Source organism: Triticum aestivum, chromosome 5A, assembly GCF_018294505.1.
Source record: "Triticum aestivum cultivar Chinese Spring chromosome 5A, IWGSC CS RefSeq v2.1, whole genome shotgun sequence".
Taxonomy (NCBI): Eukaryota; Viridiplantae; Streptophyta; class Magnoliopsida; order Poales; family Poaceae; genus Triticum; species Triticum aestivum.
In genome coordinates this window covers 675,051,714-675,074,009 of record NC_057806.1, presented here as the reverse complement: position 1 = coordinate 675,074,009, position 22,296 = coordinate 675,051,714, and the positions used below count along the sequence as shown (strand labels likewise).

General features: G+C 44.3%; 2 protein-coding genes across 7 annotated transcripts; one reads left to right on the top strand and one right to left on the bottom strand.

Annotated features, from left to right (window-relative positions):
- Positions 1-1,209: 1,209 nt before the first annotated feature.
- On the bottom strand, positions 1,210-20,378 carry LOC123105894 (sugar transporter ERD6-like 4). 6 transcript variants are annotated; one of them, XM_044528072.1, is made up of 17 exons: positions 19,563-20,248; positions 19,381-19,470; positions 4,344-4,403; positions 4,196-4,261; positions 3,917-3,982; positions 3,746-3,821; positions 3,379-3,443; positions 3,208-3,300; positions 3,023-3,103; positions 2,855-2,939; positions 2,706-2,752; positions 2,569-2,631; positions 2,428-2,487; positions 2,187-2,252; positions 2,034-2,093; positions 1,803-1,917; positions 1,210-1,710 (listed from the first exon to the last, which is right to left on the bottom strand). In XM_044528072.1, exons 1-17 carry the CDS (start codon positions 19,806-19,808, stop codon positions 1,598-1,600), a joined length of 1,452 nt encoding a protein of 483 aa, XP_044384007.1. In that variant the 5' UTR covers positions 19,809-20,248; the 3' UTR covers positions 1,210-1,597. The 6 variants fall into 6 exon arrangements, with proteins under 6 accessions (XP_044384007.1, XP_044384003.1, XP_044384006.1 ...); XM_044528068.1 differs by lacking the exons at positions 19,381-19,470; positions 19,563-20,248 and adding exons at positions 7,467-7,556; positions 7,667-13,685; XM_044528071.1 differs by lacking the exon at positions 19,381-19,470 and adding an exon at positions 7,467-7,556 and having other exon boundaries at positions 1,210-1,917; positions 19,563-20,378.
- Positions 13,706-16,090, top strand: LOC123105896 (uncharacterized). Its single transcript, XM_044528073.1, has 2 exons — positions 13,706-15,375; positions 15,696-16,090. The coding sequence occupies exons 1-2, from the start codon at positions 14,298-14,300 to the stop codon at positions 15,737-15,739; spliced, it is 1,122 nt and encodes a 373-aa protein (XP_044384008.1). The 5' UTR covers positions 13,706-14,297; the 3' UTR covers positions 15,740-16,090.
- Positions 20,379-22,296: the final 1,918 nt, after the last annotated feature.

The window sequence follows — 22,296 nt, the reverse complement described above, 5'->3', positions numbered from 1 at the left end:
TAGGCCAGCCCGGCGATCTTGTCTTTGTACCGATGAACATTCTGAATCAGTAATAAAGCTTTGCGAGATTCTAAAAAAAACTAGGAGCAGGGAGTTTTTTTTGTGAAAAGTACATTAAGTGGCTTGGGATCCCTCCACTCTAATTTAACCATCCATTCTATATTGTACCACAAGGTCAGATTCTATTGTAGTTGCTCCTAGTTTGTCCTACCAATCGGGTGCAAAGGGCAACTTAGGAATTTCATGTGGGCCCCACCTAACAGGGGCAAAAAATCAAAGTGCAAAGTAAAAAGTGCGGAAAGATCAACTACTTCAATGTAAGTAGTGGCAAATTGTCAAAATATGAAATAACAAGTGGCAAAAATCAAATTGCCCCGGTAAGAGATGTCTGGAGGCGGAGAGGGAGGAACTCACCTCGTCGCGGCATGTCGCAACTCGCCTCCACGGGGAAGAGGCGGTGAAGCGAAGGGGGAGGGAGAGAAGGGTTTAGAGTTTCCTTTTTTTAGGGTGTGTCTAGGGCACATCTAGATGTGCTCTAGTTATTGCACATCTAAATGAGTGAATCAAACATAAAGCGGAAAAGAAAAAAGAAAAAGAAAATATCCACACGGATCTCAACGTAAGATCGATGACATAGAACTTAGCTGTGCAATACTTATGGCACATCTAGATGTGCTTTAGCAAAACTATTTTTTTTATTCCGAATATATTCCCCTCTCACCTTGTTTTTGCTCCGAGGTCGCTCTGACCAGAGTACCCCTTTGGCTCCGTATGCTGCTATGTAACTAATCATCCATTGGTTTCCTAGAAAAACATCCATCGGTGTTCTATTCCTTTCTTTGAGATTTGCACTGTGCATTTCGATCCCTTCTCTCTTCGCTAGCGAGCACTTCTTGAGATGCCCGCCGCCACGGCCCGCTGCCCCTTCCTCCTCGAGCAGAGCCTTCTCTTCCTCCTCCAGAATGTAGCCTGTGCTCGCAACCACGGGGGACGGGGGCCGGTGACCGGCTTACGGTGGGCTGCTGCTCGACGCCGGTCGCATGCCACTGCAGTTGGTGCAGCCGGTCGCCGAGACGTACGCGCACTCGGCGTCCATATGTCCATACAGCGTCCATACGGAATTTGGTTTGCAACTTCGACAAATCAAAAGGACGCGGAATAACAAATAAGTTTTAAACACAAGCCGGAGAAAAAATCATGCAGAGGATATCAGGGCAATTTTTCCTTTTCAGATAAGGTGTATGTCACAATGGCACAAATATTCACCACGTTCACATGAACACTTTGAACTAGCAGTAAAAGTTTGGAACAGAGCAGGACAATCTCAACGTTTTTTTTTTTTGCGGGGGGTATCACAGTGGGAGCTGACCACTAGCTGCACCTGCACGGAGCCCAGAGAAGAGAACAGAGCATAATAATTACATGCCCCCTTTACAAAGTCGTCTGAAACAATGGCTGTACAGGAATACAGACGACACAGTTTTCCTTTTCTTTTGTATGATTGGCCTTCATCGAGCAATCGGACTAGTAAAAAGAAGACGATGCCCGGCTTGAAGAATAATTCCGACATATATACCGTGAAAACTTCGGACCGAGCTCACCGGAACGACCACTGTATCTCCTCTAGAGTTCTTCCCTTCGTCTCCGGCACCCAGAGGATGATGAACACGAGGGTGAACGCGCTCACGAGCGTGTAGCACGCAAAGGTACCTGTCGAGATCGTAAACAAACATAAATGATCTCCGTCAGGTCCGTGCCGTGGGTCCATAATTCTACTTGAGGGAAGAGGGAAGAGCGTGAACCTCCAGCACTCCAGCTGAGCAGCAAGTTTGCTGTCATTGTTATCCCGAAGGAGGTCAGCCAGTTGGCGAGCGTCGCGAAGCTTCCCGCGAGGCTCTTGATGCTAACCGGCAGGATCTACAAACACATAAAATGTACAGATGTATGGTTATGTGAATGCTCCAGTGACATGCCTAAACCACATTAATTATGAGATATGGTTCTATACGCAGTGTGCAGATTCACTATATTACCTCAGACATTATGACCCATGGAATGGCGCCCATACCGAAGGAGAAGGTGATCACATAAGCCTGAACAAGTGTCAGGTTAGTATCTCGGGCATAGCTCGTGGATTTGCGATGTAATTTTTCAGACTAAACAATCTAGTTGGCGGATGGACATACCACAATAGCAAACAAGGAGACCATGCTTAATATGTAATACATGTCAGAATCTTGTGAAACGTTGTCCTGGAACAAATAAATCATGGTAATATAAGAAAAATATTCAGCAGAAGAGGCTCTGTGATAATATCACGAGTAACAAAAATCCCCGATCAACGTAATAGACTATTATAAGGGTGTGGTGTATGTATTCTGTATTTTATTTATACCGGTACCCTATACTAAAGAAACCTGAACATACCTTGAGAAAAAATATGACGGCAATTGCAAGAAGGCTTAGGGTCGTTCCGGCAGAAGAGATCTGGAAGTTGAAGCGAGAGGTAAATTATAGTTACAGACAACTCCAGTAACAGACTGGTTTCAAAGAGAGGAGGAAAGTTACAATAAGTAGGATCCGCCGGCCAGCTCTGTCTAGCAACCAGGTTGTAGCTCCAGTGGCAAGAAGCTGATGATAAATGCTGTCAGCACCTTAATGTGAACTACTAAGAGACAAGAAAAGATATATATCAAGTTACACACCCCAATAACTCCAACTCCACATGCGGCCAAGTTGCTGTTTGTAACACCTGAAGAGCTTTTCATGTTAAATATAGAAGCTGAAATCGACTATAACATAACACTATAGTATTGCACTGAAGGAAATTTAATGACCAAATTGTACAGCTTGCCTGCAGCTTTGAAGATGCTGCCTGCATAAAACAGTATGGCGTTGATCCCACTTAGCTGTTGTAGTACAAGCAGGCCAATTCCAAGCTGCCAAGTTGCACCACAATCACGATTACTGAATGCAATTGCGAATTTTGGTATGAAATAAACCAGCAAGTCAAGGAAGTTACTGTCAAGGGCATGCGGAATTTCTTTTGGTTTAACTCTTGGAAACGAATCGCCGTCATTTTGTTTGCTGATGCTACTGCTGTCTGCATAATGTTAAAGCAAACATTGGTGACTACGCTGAAAGTACATCAGATAGAAAGATTTGTAGTTAGTTAGTCTAGAAGGAAAAAAAAAGGCAGGTGCTTGCCTTTATATCATTCACTTCTGAGGTGATGTCAGTCTCAGATCCTCTCAAAACTTGTAGGGAGGCTTCGAAATCATCCATCTTGTTCATCTTTGCCTAGAGATTGATGCACAACAGTGGTTAATAAAAAATTCAGAATGATGCAGCACTTTGTATACATTTGCTCATACAGACCAGCCATCTTGGAGATTCTGGAATGAAGAGTAGGCCAGGTATCAATATTGTGCATGGCAAGGTTCCTAGAAGAATGACAGCCCAGTGATTTGAATCAGAAATAGTCAGAGGTTCAGAAACCAGATGCATACACATTCGCTTAAGCCCAAAGTACTAGCGAAATCAGCGGAGATTGCTGACACGGTAACTTTTCCTTCAAAAGCTTGAACGGAAATATTAGCCAAAGGATATCCCAGGTTATAGTCATACATTTGTCAACATGGCATTTACTGTTACTGATCTTGTGAACTTAAATATCAGAGGTTAAGTGAAAACTGATGGTGAAAATAAAAAAGTTCAGTAACGCGTCGGCACTTCATCATGTTACCTATCACCGCAAGCATCCTCCAAGGAACAAGCATGCCGAGCACATAGGCCAACACCATCCCAAGAGTTACAGACAACTGCGAAATGAACAATTGCATGATGAGTCCAGCATAAACAAGCTAATACGTGTTTGCTTGACAAGAAGACAAGATGCTTAGGAGGATAGGCCTACCGGGTTCACGCAACCTAGAGCGCCCCTCTTGTTCCGAGGAGAAATCTCTGCTATGTATACGGGCACCTATTATCACACAATTCACAGACCAAGACTAAGTATTTTAACTAGTCCAAGATTCTTTTGACAACAAATAAGCTTCACAGCGGGATGGTCAACTTTTTCCCACATTAGTGACATCATGTTGATTTTTTTTTCTGAACTTATTAAGCAGATACACCTGTGTGCATAGATCTTGTATGCAAAGAATAAGCAGGTAGAGAGTGTTGTTAAACGAACCGTGTAGGATATGATACCAACACCAAATCCTTCAAGCAATCGCCCCGTATACAGAAACGTAGTGTCCTGTAAAGCGAACACCAACAAGTGTCAAGTTCAGAAGCAGCAAGCGGTGAAACTTAAGGTCAGGAAAAAGGTATCGTCATACTTTTGCCAAGGAGATGGCGAGCCAGCCGAGGATGTTAGGAATGGCAGCGATCATCAACGCCTGGAAAACCAATTCACAGCTTGTTAGAGCTCAACAGAAGATTGTTGGTTCGGTTAGGTACTGAATCATTGCAAAGATACGACCAACATACTGAAGTTTGGCACAACAACAAGAGAAATTAGCAATAAACCGCCGCGACTGGGATCGACTTGGCACAAAAGAACTTCCTTTTTTCTTCGGCGAAAAACCACCGGTCTACCATAATCTTTTTTTTTTTTTTTGCAAGAAGCACTGATTGCTCGCTGAACGGTATGTGGTGTGGTGTTCTTTCTGACGCGAGGGGCGACGATGGCCCAGACCAAATAGCCGTCAGGCATTCTCACGAACACCTCGCGTGCGCACCAGCGCCAGCGCCTGGGAGGGACACCGGATGAATCCCGGACGAGGGCATCCTGCTGAACGGAAATCACGCCCCTCCGTCACCGCAGCAAGCTCCGGCACGGTGGAGCGGCTGTGGCTGGCTGCTGTCAGGAGGAGCAATCCTGTCCCGCACTGCCTCGGCAGCGGCGACCACGTCGTCCTCGTCCTGGGATACTTCGGAGCCTTTGGCCCAGGAATGTGTCAGTGAAGGGTGGATCCGAACCCCAGTCATTTTGAAAGGGGCAAATTATCAAATGTGAAGCCTTTTTGGACGATCAATCAAATGGGAAAGTAAAGCATGACAAATGATTCAATTTCTGGTTCGCCGGTATTTATGGTTCGGGCGGCCAAGTCATAATGTTTTTGAGAAATGCTCGGCACTACTGCTCCATCTTTTTCTAGAATATATGCACGAGCGTGCATATCATATATTGATAGAAGAAGAAGGGATAGAGCCCTCCACCACTATTGCTTCATCTTCATCCACTGCTTCCTTGACCACACCATCTCTTCATCACCTACCCCGTCATAAGAAATTCCACCTTGCGACCGACTATTTTGTATGGGATATGGTTATTTTTTTCCTTCTTTGCAAAAATGATTGTATGCGATATGGTTGTTGTCTAGTTATTTTTAAACTAGGCTTAAACTAGTTGTAGATGGCATGCTAATTTTGTTTTGTATGTATGCTATATTAATTTTGGTAGACCCATCTATGCCACCCTTATCATTGACTAGATTCTTAATTTTATTTAGTGGTAACTTACACATGATTTTTAGCATATACAAGTGTTAACCCCATGAACCTCAACAGGTGAAACTCCAATGTAGCGGATCGTGGAAGCAAAGCACCACCTTCTGGAGCCCATAATCTCGCTTTAGCCAAAGGAAAAGTGGCCAACGTTTGATGTGCGAAATTCCTCCCACTTGCACGATGAGACTTACCAAGTTGGCTTGTGGGTAGGATCTTAGGGACAGGGATAGCATCGAGAACAAAGGACTTCAATATAAATCTGACGAAAGGCTATTATCGGGTACGTCGTATCCCGATCGAACATATGGCAATTAATCGCTGCAGTATGATAACTTTTTGGTTGATCTTTTACGCTACATGGCAATTTTTACTATAAGAACATGGAAGTCGCACACACAAGCATGACAATTTTATCTGTTTTCGCATGGCAAATCTGATCGTCTAAAAATCTAACGTCGGACTTCTAGCATTTCTGAGAACAAAAGTCCTTTCTCCATTTTCAAGTTTTTTCTCTCTCTTCAACTTGGCATCACTTATTGTTTATGTCTCCACCAATCATTTCATGAGAAATGCTTGGCCAAGAATTAAATCTGAACATTATTGCTCGCACCTAATCTTTGTGCTCTCTTCCTCGGCCTACGTACCTCATCATCGATGCTATTGAAGTGTCACATCATGACACGATATAGCCTCCGTACGTACATGCTCATCAAGATATATATAAGCAACTACTAGTTGCTTGTACTATGTTCATTAAAAATGCTAAAAGCTGTACTAGATATAAGCAACTATGGTTGTTTGTATGTATTTTCATTTTAAAATGCATTATTTCCTTCCCTCACGGCGTCGCCTTCGGCAACAGTGCAACTCCGGCAGCGGTGGCCGGCCAAGTCGCCCATCTCTGTTCCACCGTACACTGCGGATCCTCAGTGATTGGCACCCTCCTCCAGCAATAATTCAACTTTTTTGGAGAAATAATTCATTGGCGCTGTCCTGCAACCTACTCCCTCTGTAAACTAATATAAGAGCGTTTAGATTAGTGATCTAAACGCTCTTATATTAGTTTACGGAGGGAGTATCTACCAGGCACAGTAAGTGCAGGATTAATTGTCTAGCCCAGTGGTAACATGCATGCAGCAGTACGTGTGGGCCGCGTGCATGCATGCATGCCACACTGTTGTTTCTGGTGCAGCTCGTGAGAGACCGTCTTGGACACTGGTCGACCTCCACATAATTTATTTGTGTTGATGATTAATTTATTTGTGTTGATGACTGATACATCTCATACATTTTGTTCTTTTTGCTGCTGCTCTAAATGGTAAAAAATAGATGGATTGCACGCAAGAGTGCATTGCTATTTGGGATGGGAGTGTCTATCAACAAAAGGGAATGACACTGACCCTTTAATTGTGAGGGGACAAGTCGCAAACCGGTCGATCTCGCAATGAAATGCTGCTTGCAACCAGCAATAATAGCTGCGTAGAAAAAGATATATGGAGTGCAAGAAGGCCAGGCGGAAATATCTGTGTAGCGTGCTCTAAATAGGAAGGTTGGACACCTCTTTTTGGATCGTACTTCAAGACGTATTTGCGAGAAGGCGATGACGACTGTTTTTTGTGCATGGTAATACATGTTGAGGCCTTGAGGGGGCGATGATGACTCTATTGGATGCATTTTTTGCACCCCTCAAAGCTTCATGTTGGGAGTTATTATGAAAGGCCGAGGCATGCATATACGGCGAGGCGACTCTGCTAGGGTTGTTCTTAACTTTGACTTTGAGGCAGACGGGTGGATTTCACATTGAAATACTATTTTCTTCGTCCAAAAAAGCTTAGTGCTAGATATATCCATTTAAGGGACAAGCTTTGGGACAAGTTTTATCAAATGGAGGGAGTACGTGCGTATAGCGTAGAAAAAGACGGACAGGCTAAGGAAGGAAAAAATCTCACCCCTTTGTGGCCAACGTGCTCCACCATCTGGCCGCTGGCGATGGCGCCCACCATGGCGCCGATGTTGGAGAGCGAGCCGAACACCGAGAACTGCAAGTAGCCAGCGTCGTCGGTCAGTCACGAGGATTCCGGGCATTGCCAGGCCAGCGAGGCCGGCAACAACAGTAAAAAAAGACGGCGGGCGATGGAAGGATGGTGACCTCGGAGATGGAGAGGCTGAGGTCGCGGGTGATGGCGTCCTGCGTCGGCGAGGAGAAGCCGCCGGTGAAGCCGAACTGGATGGGGCCGAGCGCCACGACGAGCGTGCAGAGGAGTGCGGAGACGTGGGACTCGCGCATCATGGCCATGGAGGAGGACGCCGTGAGGCTGGACCCCATCTTGTACCAGCTTCCCGTGTTCACCAGCAGTGGCTTCCGCATGTCCATGTCGTCGTCGCTCCCGCCGCTCTCGTGCCCTCCTCCGCCGTCTCCGCCCTTGCCGTTCATGGTGGCCCTCGCAGAGAGAGAGAGAGAGAGAGAGAGAGAGAGAGAGAGAGAGAGAGCGGGGGGAGAAGAAGAGGATGTCGAGGTGGTGGGATGGGATGGGCTCGTCTCTAGGTAGCTTGTTTGCAGACGTACATCTACAACGTATGGTTGCTCGGCTTCCGTCCTTCCAGAAGGCGCGGCAGGGTACATGTGCGCTGCAGTGCAGGGCTCAAAAGTCAAAAGCCTACCTACGGTAAGGTCTTCTCCTTCAGTTGGGCTTGGGAATAGCATTATTCCCGCCCTCGTGATATTCTGCACCGCAGGCATTATTCCACTACCCATTTCTGTGTCAATCGGGTCAACCCCTCCCTCCTGATGGGACAATTAGTTGAGTACGAGAACCTGTTCTGATCACATCGTCTTTTCTTGTAGTACTACATACTAAATACATCAATTTGAGCGACAAATACACGCAGACGATTGTACACTGTACACTATAGTGTTTCTTGCTTTCTACGGAGAAGAAGGGATAGAGTGTACGCGATGGTCTCGTTATTTTTTGACAGGTAAGCGATGATCTTGCTTGCTTCTAAGTAGAAGGAATGTGCTAAGTGATTGTCCTTATTTTTCTTGTTAGTGGGTGTGATCTTACTTACAGGTCTCGCCAGTAGCCTTATTATAGACATGGTCTAATATCTCTCTATTGAGAACCCCACATGGACTCCCCCAGGCAACCATTGACCATTCCTATTGTTTTCAAGTTTCGATTGGCTAACTGGAAAAGCAATCATATGCATGTTTGCTCTTCCATGTTCTATGCGCAACGTATGTTAGACTGACGATGTGGTGACGATTGCTTTGACACTCACTAGCCTTTCTTATTAACCGTTGTGATTGGCAGTTTGAATCTTTGGGAAGGCATTATCTCAGGGCGGCGGTACACTTGGGCTAATAATAGTTTGGTGCCGACATACGAGAAACTCGATCGGGTAGAATGAAAATTGAAGTTTCCTCTCGTGAATGTGTGTGTGCGCGCCCTAAAGCGTATTGAGACAATTTATGACCATGTGCCCATCTATCATTCCTGATTCTAACTCTACTAGCTCCCTGCTACTCGCCGCTCATTCAAATTTGAATTGAGATGGTTACAACGGAATGATTTTGCAGACTTAATTAAGAATGTATGGGAGAGGCCCACCATTGTTGAACTCTTATTCAGAGATGGAATTTTAAAATCGCGACCACTAGGCAATTCCTATCTGGATGGGAGAAACACACTAGTGGTATGTCAAAAGAAGCAACACCTTACCACTATTATTGATGACCTCGATAACAATATGCGAGTGCACGTCTATTGAGACATGCATTTTGTCTCATCAAGAGATTAATATAAAAAATTAATCCAATGAGCAGATTGCACGTCTATTGCGAGAAGAGGAAGTCAAATGGTACCAAAGATCCAAACCCTATTCATTTCTTTAGTGAAATAACAATACATGATGTTTTCATATGGCCAATGGGCGGCATAGGAATAAGTATATTCTTAACCTGGATGTGGAATGGATCGAGGATCAGGCAGAGTTGAAACTATAAGTCTCTATCCGGGATTTCAGATGGAGGGCACTTCACAGTCGACGAGACCCAAACGCATGATGTCTCATAAGTTACGATAGATGAGAATGATATCCTCACGTACCTATGTGAAAGCATAGGAGAATGATATCCTAGCCTCAAAAGCTGAAAGACAATGTTATGCATCTTTTTATGGAAGATGACCATGATAAGGCTAGGAATTCGAAACTCTTGCTTTCAGATTTTGAGCAAATGTCAGGTCTCAAGATTAACTCTCATAAAAGTGAGTTCTTCTGTTTTGGAGAAGTCAAAGAGGCGGATACACAATATGCTGACCTAATTGGTTGCGCACAAGGTCAATTCCCGATTAAATATTTGAGAATTCTCATTCATTATCGTCCTCTCACTAATACGGAGTGAGAACATGTCCTTGAGTGCTTAGAGAAACAATTGAGCAGTTGGAAAGGCAAAGGCGCTCTTCGCTGGAGGTCGTCAATTTTGATCAACCCTATTAATTAGTTGTAGGCAGTAAATTATGTTTCCGCTTAGGTACGCTTGGCTAACATGGTCTATTCATGGAGTCATCAAACTCTGCTCTCTCCTATTAATTATCTCATCACATCATATTTTTTTCCTTTATTTGGAAGATTTAATTGCATTTATACAAGGTGGGAGTATATTTAGAATTCTATTAACGGTAGTATACGCTTGATTTTCGTCGTACACAAGTGTCGACCTCGTGAACCTCAAAAGGTTAAACTCCAACGTAGCAGATCGTGCAAGCAAAGCACCACCTTCTGGAGCCCATAATTTCCCTTTAGCGAAAGAAAAACGTCCAGCTTTGATGTGCAAAATCCCACCCACTTTATTCAACCACGCTTTATTCAGCTTGAGCTGTAGATAGGTGGTGTTTCCCCCCCTCTTCAACTTACTATCTCTCGGTATTGTTTAATATGTTTCCACCAATATATTCATGAAAACTGTTTCACCAAGAAATAAAAAGATCTAAACATTATGCCTCGCATCCAAACTTCCTTGACCTGCCTCATGTATGAATCATGATTGGCGTTATTTAATGTCACATCGATCGCATCATGACGCTATAGGCTTGAGTACGTACATGCTAGTTATAGATAACTAGTTAGTTGTTTATATGCCCGTTTTAAAATGATTAACTAACTACTTATTCATATGTTCATGTTTTAAAAATGTCAAAACACTCTCTTTCTATTATTATTTCGTTCGCTCACCGGCACCGCGTCGCCTTCCGCAACAGTGCAACTCCGGGAGAGAGCGGCGGTGCGTCCGCCCAGGTCGATTCTCGGCCGGTCTCTATTCTATGGCACAATGTGGTTTTGACGTCTCCTCCTCTTGGCGAGCGACCTGCGGAGTGCGGACCCGGCGTGATGGCAGCATCCTCACCAATAATTCATTTGCTGCAGCAGCAGCGCCTGCTGGCTGCTGCTCATGAAACCATCTTGGCTTTGGACATTGGTCCAGTCGACCGTGATACCGAGAAGAAGAAACTAAGTCTAATATACTGTATATGGTACTAGTACCTTCTTGGACCGACCGACCGCGTCTATGCCCGGCCTTATCTAACATAACAATATACTACATGATCTAACGTAGGAGTATGTCACATGAGGTATGTGGAGACAGCTGGCTGTCTAATTTATCTGTGTTGATAAGAACCTCCGCCGTTGAGATGTTAACATGATTATGTCTATATTGAGCAACCTCATCCACTTTTTCTGTTGCTTTAAATGGTAAAAGTTGATAGATTGCTCAAAAGGCTGCACTGCTGATTGTTACATGGAATGGAAGTATCGATCAACAAAAAGGATTGACGCCGACCCTTCTTAATTATGGGGGGACAAGTGGCAAACCGGTCGATCTCGCAATGAAATACCACTTACAACTAACAGTAGCTGCTTAATTAGAACAAGACAAACAGGCCAAGGAAAAATATCCATGGAGGGTCCTCTAGACATAAAGGTTGAACCCTTTTGGAGTGTTCTTCAAAACATATGGAGCGCGAGAAGGCGATAATGACTCTGCTACGTTCTCTTTTGCCCCCTTGAAACTTCATATTGGCAGTTCTTATGGAACGCGGCAAGTTGCTTGTGTTTTTTTAACGCAATACAGACGCAAACGCTCATATATACGCACATGCACTCATCCTTATGAATGCACACAGGTACATAATGGAAATTGAAGTTTCCTTTTGTGACCATGTGTGTGGTGTGTCCTAGAGCGTATTGAGATACTTTATGACCATGTGTCCATTATTCCTGATACTAACTCTACTCGGTCCCCTGCCACTCGCCGCTCATTCAAATTTGAATTGGGATAGTTACAATAGGATGACTTTGCAGACTTAATTAAGAATGTATGCGAGAGACCCACCGTTGTTGATCGCCTATCCATAGATGAAATTACAAAATTGGGAACACTAGGCAATTCCTATATCGATGAGCGAAACTCACTATTATTGATGACCTCGATAACATTGGTGAGACATGCATTTTTGTCTCATCAGGAGATTGATATGAAAAATCAATCCAATAAGCAGATTGCACGTCTATTGCGAGAAGAGGAAATCAAATGGTACCAAAGATCCAAAGCCCATTCTTTTTTAGTAAGATAACAACACACGATGTTTCGATATGGTCGCCAATGGGCGGCACGGGAAGAAGTATATTTTTAACCTGGATGCGGGGCAGATCGAGGGTTGGGCTGAGTTGAAACGATATATCACCGCGGATACTATAAGTCTCTCGGTGCTTCAGATGGAGGGACCTTCACAATCGACGAGACAAAAACAGATGATATCTCATAAGTTACCACGGATGAGAATGATATCCTCGCGAATGATATGCTTCTTTTTATGGGACATGACCTTGATAAGGTTAGGAATCTGAAACTCTTGCTTTCTACCCTATACTGGTAGAAACTTCTTGCAAAAAAAAACCCCACAAAAAACGTTTCACCAAGAATTAATTTGTTTAAACATTATGCCACAAATTCAAACTTTGTGTTCTCTTTTTTTTTTTGCGAATACTCTCTGTTCTCTTCCTTGACCTGCCTCATGATTGAAGTTATTGAGTATCAGATCACATCATGAATATATAGGCCTCCGTACGTACATGCTAGTCATAGATATAACCAGCTAGTTGTTTATATTACCATTTTTAAAATGATTAGCTAACTACTTATTCGTATGTTCATTTAAAAAAGTGCTAAAACTCTCTATCTCTCTTTCTCTTGTTATTATTATTTGTGGGTGTGTCTAGGGCACATTTAGATGTGCTTTAGTTATTGCACATCTAAGTGAGTGAATCAAGCATAAAAAAAAAGAGAAAGAAGTGTAAGATTAATAACATATGACTTAGATGTGCAATACTTATGGCACATCTAGATGTGCTTTAGCAAAACTGTTATTTTATTTTCTTTACTCAAAAGCGTGGTGGTCCGTTCGGCCACGTCGATCTCGGGCCGTCTCTATACTATCGTACAATGTGGTCTTGACGTCTCGCTCGTTCCCTTGGCAAAGGACATGCCGTCCCCCGGTGATGGCAACATCCTCCGCAATAATTCCTTTTTCTTTGCGGAAAGTCAGCAATAATTCAGTGAAGCTGCTGCGGCACAGCAGCCCATATCCACCTACTACTGTAGCACACAAATTCCGGCCGTAGGATTGATTTTACACTTTACTATTATATTGTAGGCTAGCTAGTAACATGCTGCAGCAGTAGTGCGCGCATGTATGCATGCAATAAAAATACACAGCAGAGTTGTATCGTTTTCCTCAAAAATAAAATACCGTCTTGGACCGACCGATCGACCGCGTCCATGTTCTTGTCTTAACATTATTACATGAGGGATGTGGAATGTGGTGGCAGCTGGCTGTCTAATTTATCTTTGTTGATAAGAACCTCCACCATTGAGATGTTAACATGATTAAGTCTGTCTTGATTGAGGAATCTTATCCATTTTTTGTGTTGCTTTAAATGGTAAAAATAGACCGATTGCTCAAAAGATTGCACTGCTATCTGATCTGTTACATGGTGTTGGTGTATGAGTACTGTAATTAGGTGACTTTTTAGGAACTAAAATGTAAATTGTACAAACAAATATAAATAAGTACAGAGAGAAGGGATCAGTGTGGAACGATCCAGAGTTTCCCCCAAATCCTCTTCTTCATGCTCCCTCAAATCCCTAGCTCAAATCACTCAAATCTCATATGATTTTCAACATGGCATCGGAGCAGGTTAATCTTCTCTGTTTTTTGCTGTGATTTCAACCTATTGCGGTGCTGTGTCACCGTGATTTGCGGCTATCGGTGGTGATTGCTGCGCACTCGAGCTGCTGCCGGGACCTGCGAGGTTATCTCAAAGCTGCGGCAAGGAGCGCCGCGACCGGTCTACTGCTGCCTGTTGCGTGTCGACCGCCGTCCGGCGTGGCTGAGCGTACTCCTGGTATTTGCCGTACTCTGACGCTGGGAAACTGCTTGGTGCGACTGTTGGGCTGTTCCTGCCGAAGGAGTAAGCTGGCTTGTTGTTGCTGATTGTGGTTGTTTTTGGTCAACTGTGATTAGTGTTGCCGTATATCTCATCTCTGCTTGGTGGCCGGATTAAAATACTTCTGCTGCTTGTGTGCATTGGAGAGTACTAGTACATTTAGTTGACATCAACTCTGCTAGTACTCTGCTTTTGTGCTGCCTGTGTGTTGTTGCTGGTGGAGTGCTGCAAAAGAAGTCCTGTGTGACTGGCTCTTTTGGTGGTGGTAAATCATGGCAGATCCAAGCAAGGAGAAGTCAGGGGATAGTAGTGTGGATAAGTTATATGAAATTTTTAGCAAAGTATTTGAGCAGCAACAACAACTCAAATTGGTTCCTGAAGCAGTCAAGTATGCGCTTGAGCCTAATCCGGTAAAGTTGGCTGGACCGGGCAATTACATTAGTTGGGCACGACATGCTCAGTTAATCCTGAGTTCTCATGGTTACGAAGAATTACTTAGTGCTGATGAAAGTGGCACTAGCACAAAACAGATCAATGACAGAGTGTTGGTCTGGTTATTAGGAAGCATGGAACCATCAATTCGAGAGCAAGTTGAGACTATGACCACTGTATCTGAAGTGTGGAGAGCTTTGGAGAAGCAATTCTCAGGAAAATCAAATAAGATGCAGGCTACTCGCATCATGCAGGAGTTGACTCACTTAAAGCAAGGCTCAAAATCAGTGACTGAGTATGCTGGTGAGATAAAGAGATTGTACAGGGAGTTGCATTATTACCATCCATTTCAACCTGTTGACAAGAATGACATGGCTATTCACCATACCTGGTTTGAACCATTTGTGGGCAAGCTCTTCCTTGATGGCCTGAATCAGGAATTTGACCTCCGTCGTCAGCTAATATTCTCCAAAACTGAATGGCTAAGCCTTGACGATATCATCTCTAGTGTGATTGAGGAGGAGACTCGTCTTATTCAACCCAAGGAGCGTGGTCAGGAAAATTCAGATGCACGTGCAGCCCTATCCATACAAGCTCGTCATGCTCCAAGGCCGTTTGGTAAAATAGATAAAAGCAAACTATTTTGCAACCATTGCAAAAGGACAGGACACGCAAAGGATATGTGTTTTGAGCTGCATGGCTATCCATCTTGGTGGGAAAAAGGGAAGTCTCGGCCAGGGGGAGTTCAGGGAGCAAGTAAAAGACATGCTAATCTCACTACATCCACCAGTGAGCTGCCAGTGGTAGATGTGCGAGCTCTTGAGGATTTCACTTCCAAGCTTAGACTCTCAGAAGGCTCCTCTTCCTCTCAAGGTTCATCTAAAGTTGAGTCTAGCCTTCATGTCACTTCTGACCAAGGTATGCCAAATCATCAGGTCCACACTTCTCGAGCACAACCAAAATCTTGGATTATTGATACAGGAGCTACTAACCACATGACAGGAGTCTCGAATTTATTCACTTCCTATACACCTTGTTCTGGTAAGGACAAGGTACGTGTAGCTGATGGATCCATGGCACCTATTACAGGACGTGGATCTGTCAGGTGCACTAAGGCATTGTCCTTATCCCCTGTCCTACATGTTCCAAAATTTCCAGTCAATCTCTTGTCCATTAGCTCTATTACTCAATCCCTTAATTGTAGATGTTGGTTTGATCCTACCTGTTGTGCTTTTCAGGAGATAGACACAGGGAGATTGTTGGCGACTGGGACCGTGCATGATGGACTCTACTATCTTGATGAAGGAAGTGATGAAGTTGCTTTTGCATCATGTCTGTCTCCTGGTCAAGAACTACTACTACACCATCGCAGGCTCAGACATCTTTCTTTTGTGGCATTATCTCGTATTTACCCTTCTCTTTTTAAGCTGTCTCCCAGGGAGCTCCTGGTATGTGATGCTTGTGAATTGGCTAAACATACAAGGGGTTCCTATCCTAGTATAGGTTTAAGGAGTGACAAACCATTTGAAATGATTCACTCTGATGTTTGGGGACCCTGTGAGGTTCACTCCATTTCTGGACATCGATGGTTTGTAACTTTTATAGATTGCTTTAGTCGTTACACTTGGCTTTATTTTTTGAAGCGTAAGAGTGACGTGTTCTCGATTTTTAAAGATCTATGTGCTCTTATTAAAAATAAACATGGGGCAACTATTAAAACTTTGCGTTCAGATAACGGAACTGAATATGTCAACCAAGAATTTGGACAGTTCCTTGCCTCAAATGGCATTGAACATCAAACGACCTGTGTTAACACTCCAGAGCAAAATGGTGTTGCAGAGCGTAAAAACAGACATCTGCTTGAGGTTGCACGCTCACTTATGTTTACAATGAATGTGCCTAAATTTCTTTGGGGGGAAGCAATAAAAACTGCAACATATTTGATAAACCGTATGCCTCTTCGGGTTCTTGGTCATAAGACTCCTGTTGAGTGTCTCTTGAAATCTAATGATTTTGTAGTTCCTCCGAAGGTCTTTGGGTGTGTTTGCTTTGTGCACGACTATAGGAACTCTGTTGGAAAATTAGACCCCCGTGCTCTCAAATGTGTTTTCATGGGTTATTCTGCCTCCCAAAAGGGTTATAGATGTTGGTGTCCTTCGGAGCGTCGTTTTTTTGTGACCATGGATGTGACGTTCCGTGAACATGAATCATATTATGGACCAACAAATGACACTGGCATTGCCTTATCCCCACCTGAAGTGCAACAAGAGGGGGAGAGTGATGATGGAGGCCCTCCATTAAGCCCTATTCTTGTTTCCACTTCAGGTGGTTTACCCATTCCTGATAATGCTCAAAATCAGGGGGAGGAGACAAATAATGATGGGTGTATTAATGGTTCTGGTCATGGAGACGTACAAGATACAATGGAAAATACTTCACTTCCTTCTCAAGAGGGTGAGCTTACCATGCATGAGGACCCAGGTACTAACACTAACTCTTCTAGTTCCATTGCTCCTATTAGCACCGCAGGGCAAAGTGATAGCCAATTATCTACTCATACTCCTCAAGATGATCAACCTATTGCTTTGAGGAAACCAATTAGAAATCGAAACATCCCAGGACACCTCAAAGATTTTGTTGGACCTAAACATGACATAGCGAATTTCATTTCCTATGATTACTGTAGTCTACCATTCAAAAGCTTTATTGCCTCTTTAGACTCTGTGTCCACACCATCTAATTGGAAAACTGCTATAGAGGACCCAAAATGGAAGGAAGCAATGCTTGATGAGATGAAAGCCTTGGAGAAGAATGAGACTTGGGAGCTCGTGGATCTACCACTAGGCAAGCAACCTGTAGGATGTAAGTGGGTCTTCACTATTAAGCACACTCCTGAGGGTAAGGTGGAGAGATATAAAGCACGCCTTGTTGCAAAGGGCTACACACAAACATATGGAATCGATTATGAAGAGACCTTCGCACCAGTGGCAAAGATGAATTCAATAAGGACGCTAATATCATGTGCTGTAAACCTAGGTTGGGATATTTATCAGATGGATGTGAAGAATGTTTTCCTTCATGGTGATCTTCAAGAGGAGGTATATATGCATATTCCACCTGGGTTTGAGTCGAGTCAAACCATTGGAAAGGTGATGCGCTTGCATCGCTCTTTGTATGGCTTAAAGCAGTCACCACGAGCTTGGTTTGATCGGTTTAGACAAGCCATGCTAAAAAGGGGTTATCTTCAAAGCAATGCCGATCATACCCTATTTTATAATTACACTGATGGCAGAGTGGCAATCTTTATAGTGTATGTAGATGACATTGTGGTTACTGGAGATGATTCCAAAGAAGTTGCAGGTCTGAAACATCACCTTGCACAGGAGTTTGAAGTGAAAGACTTGGGACAACTAAGATACTTTCTTGGTATAGAGGTCTCACGAGGATCAAAGGGTATCTTCCTCTCACAACGGAAGTATATCTTGGATCTACTCAAGGAAACAGGTATGCTTGGTTGTCGACCTGTAGCTACACCTATTGAACAAAATCATAGGTTAAGTAGTGATGCAGGGACACCGGTTGATCGGGAACGCTACCAAAGACTTGTTGGAAGGTTGATATATCTGTCTCATACCCGTCCAGATATTGCCTTTGCTGTGAGTGTAGTTAGCCAATATATGAATGACCCAAAGTCAGCTCATATGGAAGCTGTGATTAGGATACTGCGATATCTTAAGGGGTGCCCAGGAAAAGGCCTCTTATATACGAGACAAGGGGACCTGCAAGTTGAATGCTATACTCATGCCGATTGGGCAGGTTCTCTTGATGATCGGCGCTCAACGTCAGGTTACTGCACATTTGTTGGAGGGAACCTAGTTTCATGGCGAAGCAAAAAACAAAGTGTAGTGGCTCGATCTATTGCGGAGGCTGAGTTTAGATCCATGGCTCATGGCATATGTGAGTTATTATGGTTGCAGATTCTCTTAGCAGAGTTGAGGTTGTACAGGTACAAGCCTCTGATGCTATACTGTGACAACAAAGCTGCTATTGACATTGCTAATAACCCTGTTCAGCATGATCGGACCAAGCACATAGAGATTGATCGTCACTTCATCAAGGAGAAGCTTGATAGGGGAGTCGTTTGCCTTCCATATGTAACTTCAGCAAGTCAAGTAGCAGATGTTCTTACCAAAGGACTCCCAGAAAAAATATTTTCCATGTTTTGTAGCAAGATGGGTCTGTACGATATATTTGCCCCATTTTGAGGGGGAGTGTTGGTGTATGAATACTGTAATTAGGTGACTTCTTAGGGACTAAAATGTAAATTGTACAAACAAATATAAATAAGTACAGAGAGAAGGGATCGGTGTGGAACGATCCAGAGTTTCCCCCAAATCCTCTTTTTTATGCTCCCTCAAATCCCTAGCTCAAATCACTCAAATCTCATATGATTTTCAACACATGGAATGGAAGTATCCATCAACAGACAGGATTGACACCGACCCTTCTAAAATGTGATGTGAGGGGACAAGTGGCAAACCAGTCGATCTCGCAATGTAATACTGCTTACAACTAAACAAAAGATGCCTAGAAAAAGACAAGCAGGTCAAGGGGAAAAATAATATCTATGAAGGGTCCTCTAGATACGAAGGGTGAAACCCTATTTTTGGGGCGTTCTTCAAAGCATACGGAGTGTGAGAATGCTGCTGTAGTAAGCGTGTTTTTGCCCCCTCAAACTTCATATTAATTGACAGTTATTATGAAAGGCCGGGGCATTACGGTGACTTTGCTAGAGTTGCTATTAGCTTAAATTTGAGGCAAACACGGTGCAAACGGGTGGATCTCACAATGAAATACTACTACGTGCGGCAAACATTTACTTGCGTAGAAAAAGGACGGACAGGCTATGTAAAAAAATCTGACCCCTTTGTGGCCGACGTGCTCCACCATCTGGCCGCTGGCGATGGCGCCCACCATGGCGCCGATGTTGGAGAGCGAGCAGAACACCGAGAACTGTAGGTTGCCAACGTCGTCAGTCACCAAGGCAGCGAAGGCGGCGACAAGAGTAAACAAAGACGGGCGATGGGATTAAGGATGATGATGACCTCGGAGATGGAGAGGGTGAGGTCGCGGGTGATGGCGTCCTGGGTCGGCGAGGAGAAGCCGCCGGTGAAGCCGAACTGGATGGGGCCGAGCGCCACGGCGAGCGTGCAGAGCAAGGCGGAGACGTGGGACTTGCGTATCGCGTACCACCAGCTCCCCGTGCTCACCAGCAGCGGCTTCCGCATGTCGTCGTCGTGGTCGCTCCCGCCGCTCTCCTGCCCTCCGCCGTCTCCGCCCTTGCCGTTCATGGCGGCCTCGCCAATGGACGAAAGAGGAGAAGAAGAAGAAGAAGAAGAAGAGGAGGTCGACTATGAAGTTTGAAATGGGGAGGGGTGGGTGGTATGGGGTCGGCTCGTCTCTGGTTTGCAGACGTACAACGTATATGTTCTTAGCTTCCTTCCACAAGGCGCAACAGAGAGTATATATGCGCTGGGCTGAAAAGTCAAAAGCTTACAGTCTCTAGAGCAAGAAAGTTCTTCTCTTTCGGTTGTGCATTATTCCCTAGTGCTATATGCTACCCCCTCCGTCCCATAATCGTATATTATGGAACGGCTGCGACTTCAGTGCTTGTGCCCAACTAACCCATTTCCCTCTTGATGGGACAATTGCAGGTGCAGAGTACAAGAAGTTGTTCTGATCACCATCGTCCTCCCAAGTACCGGATTTGCTTTCCTACGGCTACAATCCTTCACTGGTACGTACGTACTTAGTGCATCTTTAGCAATGAGTACACTTGGCAGTACGGTTACTACATATACTATACTACTATGACGTTTTCTTGCTTCTACAGAGAAGAAGGGCTAGAGTGTACGCCATTGCCTCATCATTCTTTGACAGGTACGTACGCGACGATCTTACTCGCTTCTAAGGAGAAGCAAGGGCCAAGGGCTTGAGTCTACGTGATGGTCCTTATTTTATTTTAGGCATATGACATTTTCTTGTTAGTCGGTGTGATCTTACTTGCGGGTTTCCTCGGTCGCCTAAAATATTTTAGGCATATGGTGTTCCATAAGTAATGGCCGCCACATCCACATGGACTTATCTCCGAAAACCCACATGGACTCCTCCTGGCAATAGTTGACCATTCGTATTGTTTTTAGGTTTTGAATGGTTTACAAGAGAAAGGGATCATATGCATGTTTGCTCTATGATCTTCGTGCAATATGTTTTAAAGGAGTACTCGTTTTAGACTGTCGGTACAACCGACAATGCTTTTTAGTGGGGAGTTTGTTTTCTGTCTTTACTCGTTTCAATTTTTTTTTCTGTCTTTAGGCCAAGATAAAGCCCGTATACTCGGAAAAAGGAGAGTTGAATTACATGATGGCCACACAACCAACGCCCAGTGGCGACCCCGGCAGGAAACAAGTAGAGTGGTAAATCTTCTCAAGTTGCAAAGACTAATTTACAAAATTTAGAAAACCAAAGGGGTGTCATAGAAAAGTTGTGGAGTCATCCAACCCAAAGCTCCCCCCCCCCCCCCCCCCCCCCCCGCCAACACACACACCGATGCTGCCAACATGCAATGACAACCGTCACCGACAACAACACTCGAACTGTGAGAAAAGCGCTTCAACAACGACGCCTCTAAGAAAGAAACAACGCGTGAGCACCAACATTGCCATATCTACCTACGGAGGCTAGATCAAGAGTTTCGAGCCCAAAGAGGGAGTTCGAGCAAACTCTGGACAACGCCTCCGACAAGGAGATGATGTGAAGCACCAACACTGTTAGGAATAACCAGAGCATGTCACACCTAGAATTTTCGCTCCGGAGGTCGAGACTCTATGATCAAAAGCACCACCAAACTAGAGTCATCGTGTAATGTTGCCCCCATTTTCAATAATGAAAAGTCCATGCTGCAAGCTAGAGTGTCTCACCTTGACAACAGTACATGCTCACAACTCTGATGTGTACCGAGCATACCAAGTATATGTGGAGTAGATCAATGCACACCCAACAACATCAACAAGGTCACCGCCACCGCCGCCAAGAACCCGCTTAACGGTCCAACCAGTGTTGAATAAACCATGATTTAAACTATGGCATGGAAGTCTCCCTCGCCGCCTTCAGACATAGTGGAACTCCGTTAGCTGTCCCCAACTCGCCGATGTTGATCTCAACCTATTCTACCATCGTCCCATACACTATGGCTTGGTGCCCTATTCTCTTGACGGGCGACCTACGGACCCTCAATGATCGCCTATGTTAGCATCCGCAATCCATTGACGCTTCAGTAGTATATTCACTATAACACACTATGTAGGATCAATTGTAGGCTAAGGTCATATCCAAGGCTATCCCCTAAATCAATGTACACCCCCATTTTTCCATGGACAAACCTAATGCTAGCCCCCATTTTATTTCCAGTTTAAAGATTTTATTAAACTTAGATTCGATATATTATATGGAACTTAATTTTTATTTAGGAAACTTAGCTAAAAACTACTCCAAGTCTACCTATCTAGACGGGCGTGGATCTCGAGAACCGGATCTCCACCATTGTCGTCATTGTTGCTCCAATCGTGGGTGCTGACCTAGCCATCACATCATCCATCCTGGGAAGCGGCAGAGCACTGCCTTTGCCTTTAGGCGGGTGTTGCGCTCGTATTTCAGGAGCCCTTCCAATGTTACCCAGCGGCGGGCATCTAACTCCTTGGTCGTCTTCGACCAGTCGTGCACCCAGGGAGTGGCGAACTCTGAGTCGATGAGGATGTGCGGTGCCAGCATGCTCGATTT

Bases quoted from the DNA above. Each gene is read 5' to 3' on its own strand.
- LOC123105894 (XM_044528067.1), bottom strand. From the start codon at position 8,272: ATGGGTAGTGGAATAATGCCTGCGGTGCAGAATATCACGAGGGCGGGA. The intron at 2,753-2,854 runs GCAAGCTGTACA...AAAGCTCTTCAG, and splicing joins CAGCATCTTCAAAGCTGCAG to GTGTTACAAACAGCAACTTG. The intron at 1,918-2,033 runs GTAATATAGTGA...ATGTGTTTGTAG, and splicing joins CATGGGTCATAATGTCTGAG to ATCCTGCCGGTTAGCATCAA.
- LOC123105896 (XM_044528073.1), top strand. From the start codon at position 14,298: ATGGCAGATCCAAGCAAGGAGAAGTCAGGGGATAGTAGTGTGGATAAG. The intron at 15,376-15,695 runs GTATGCCAAATC...TGTGCTTTTCAG, and splicing joins TCATGTCACTTCTGACCAAG to GAGATAGACACAGGGAGATT.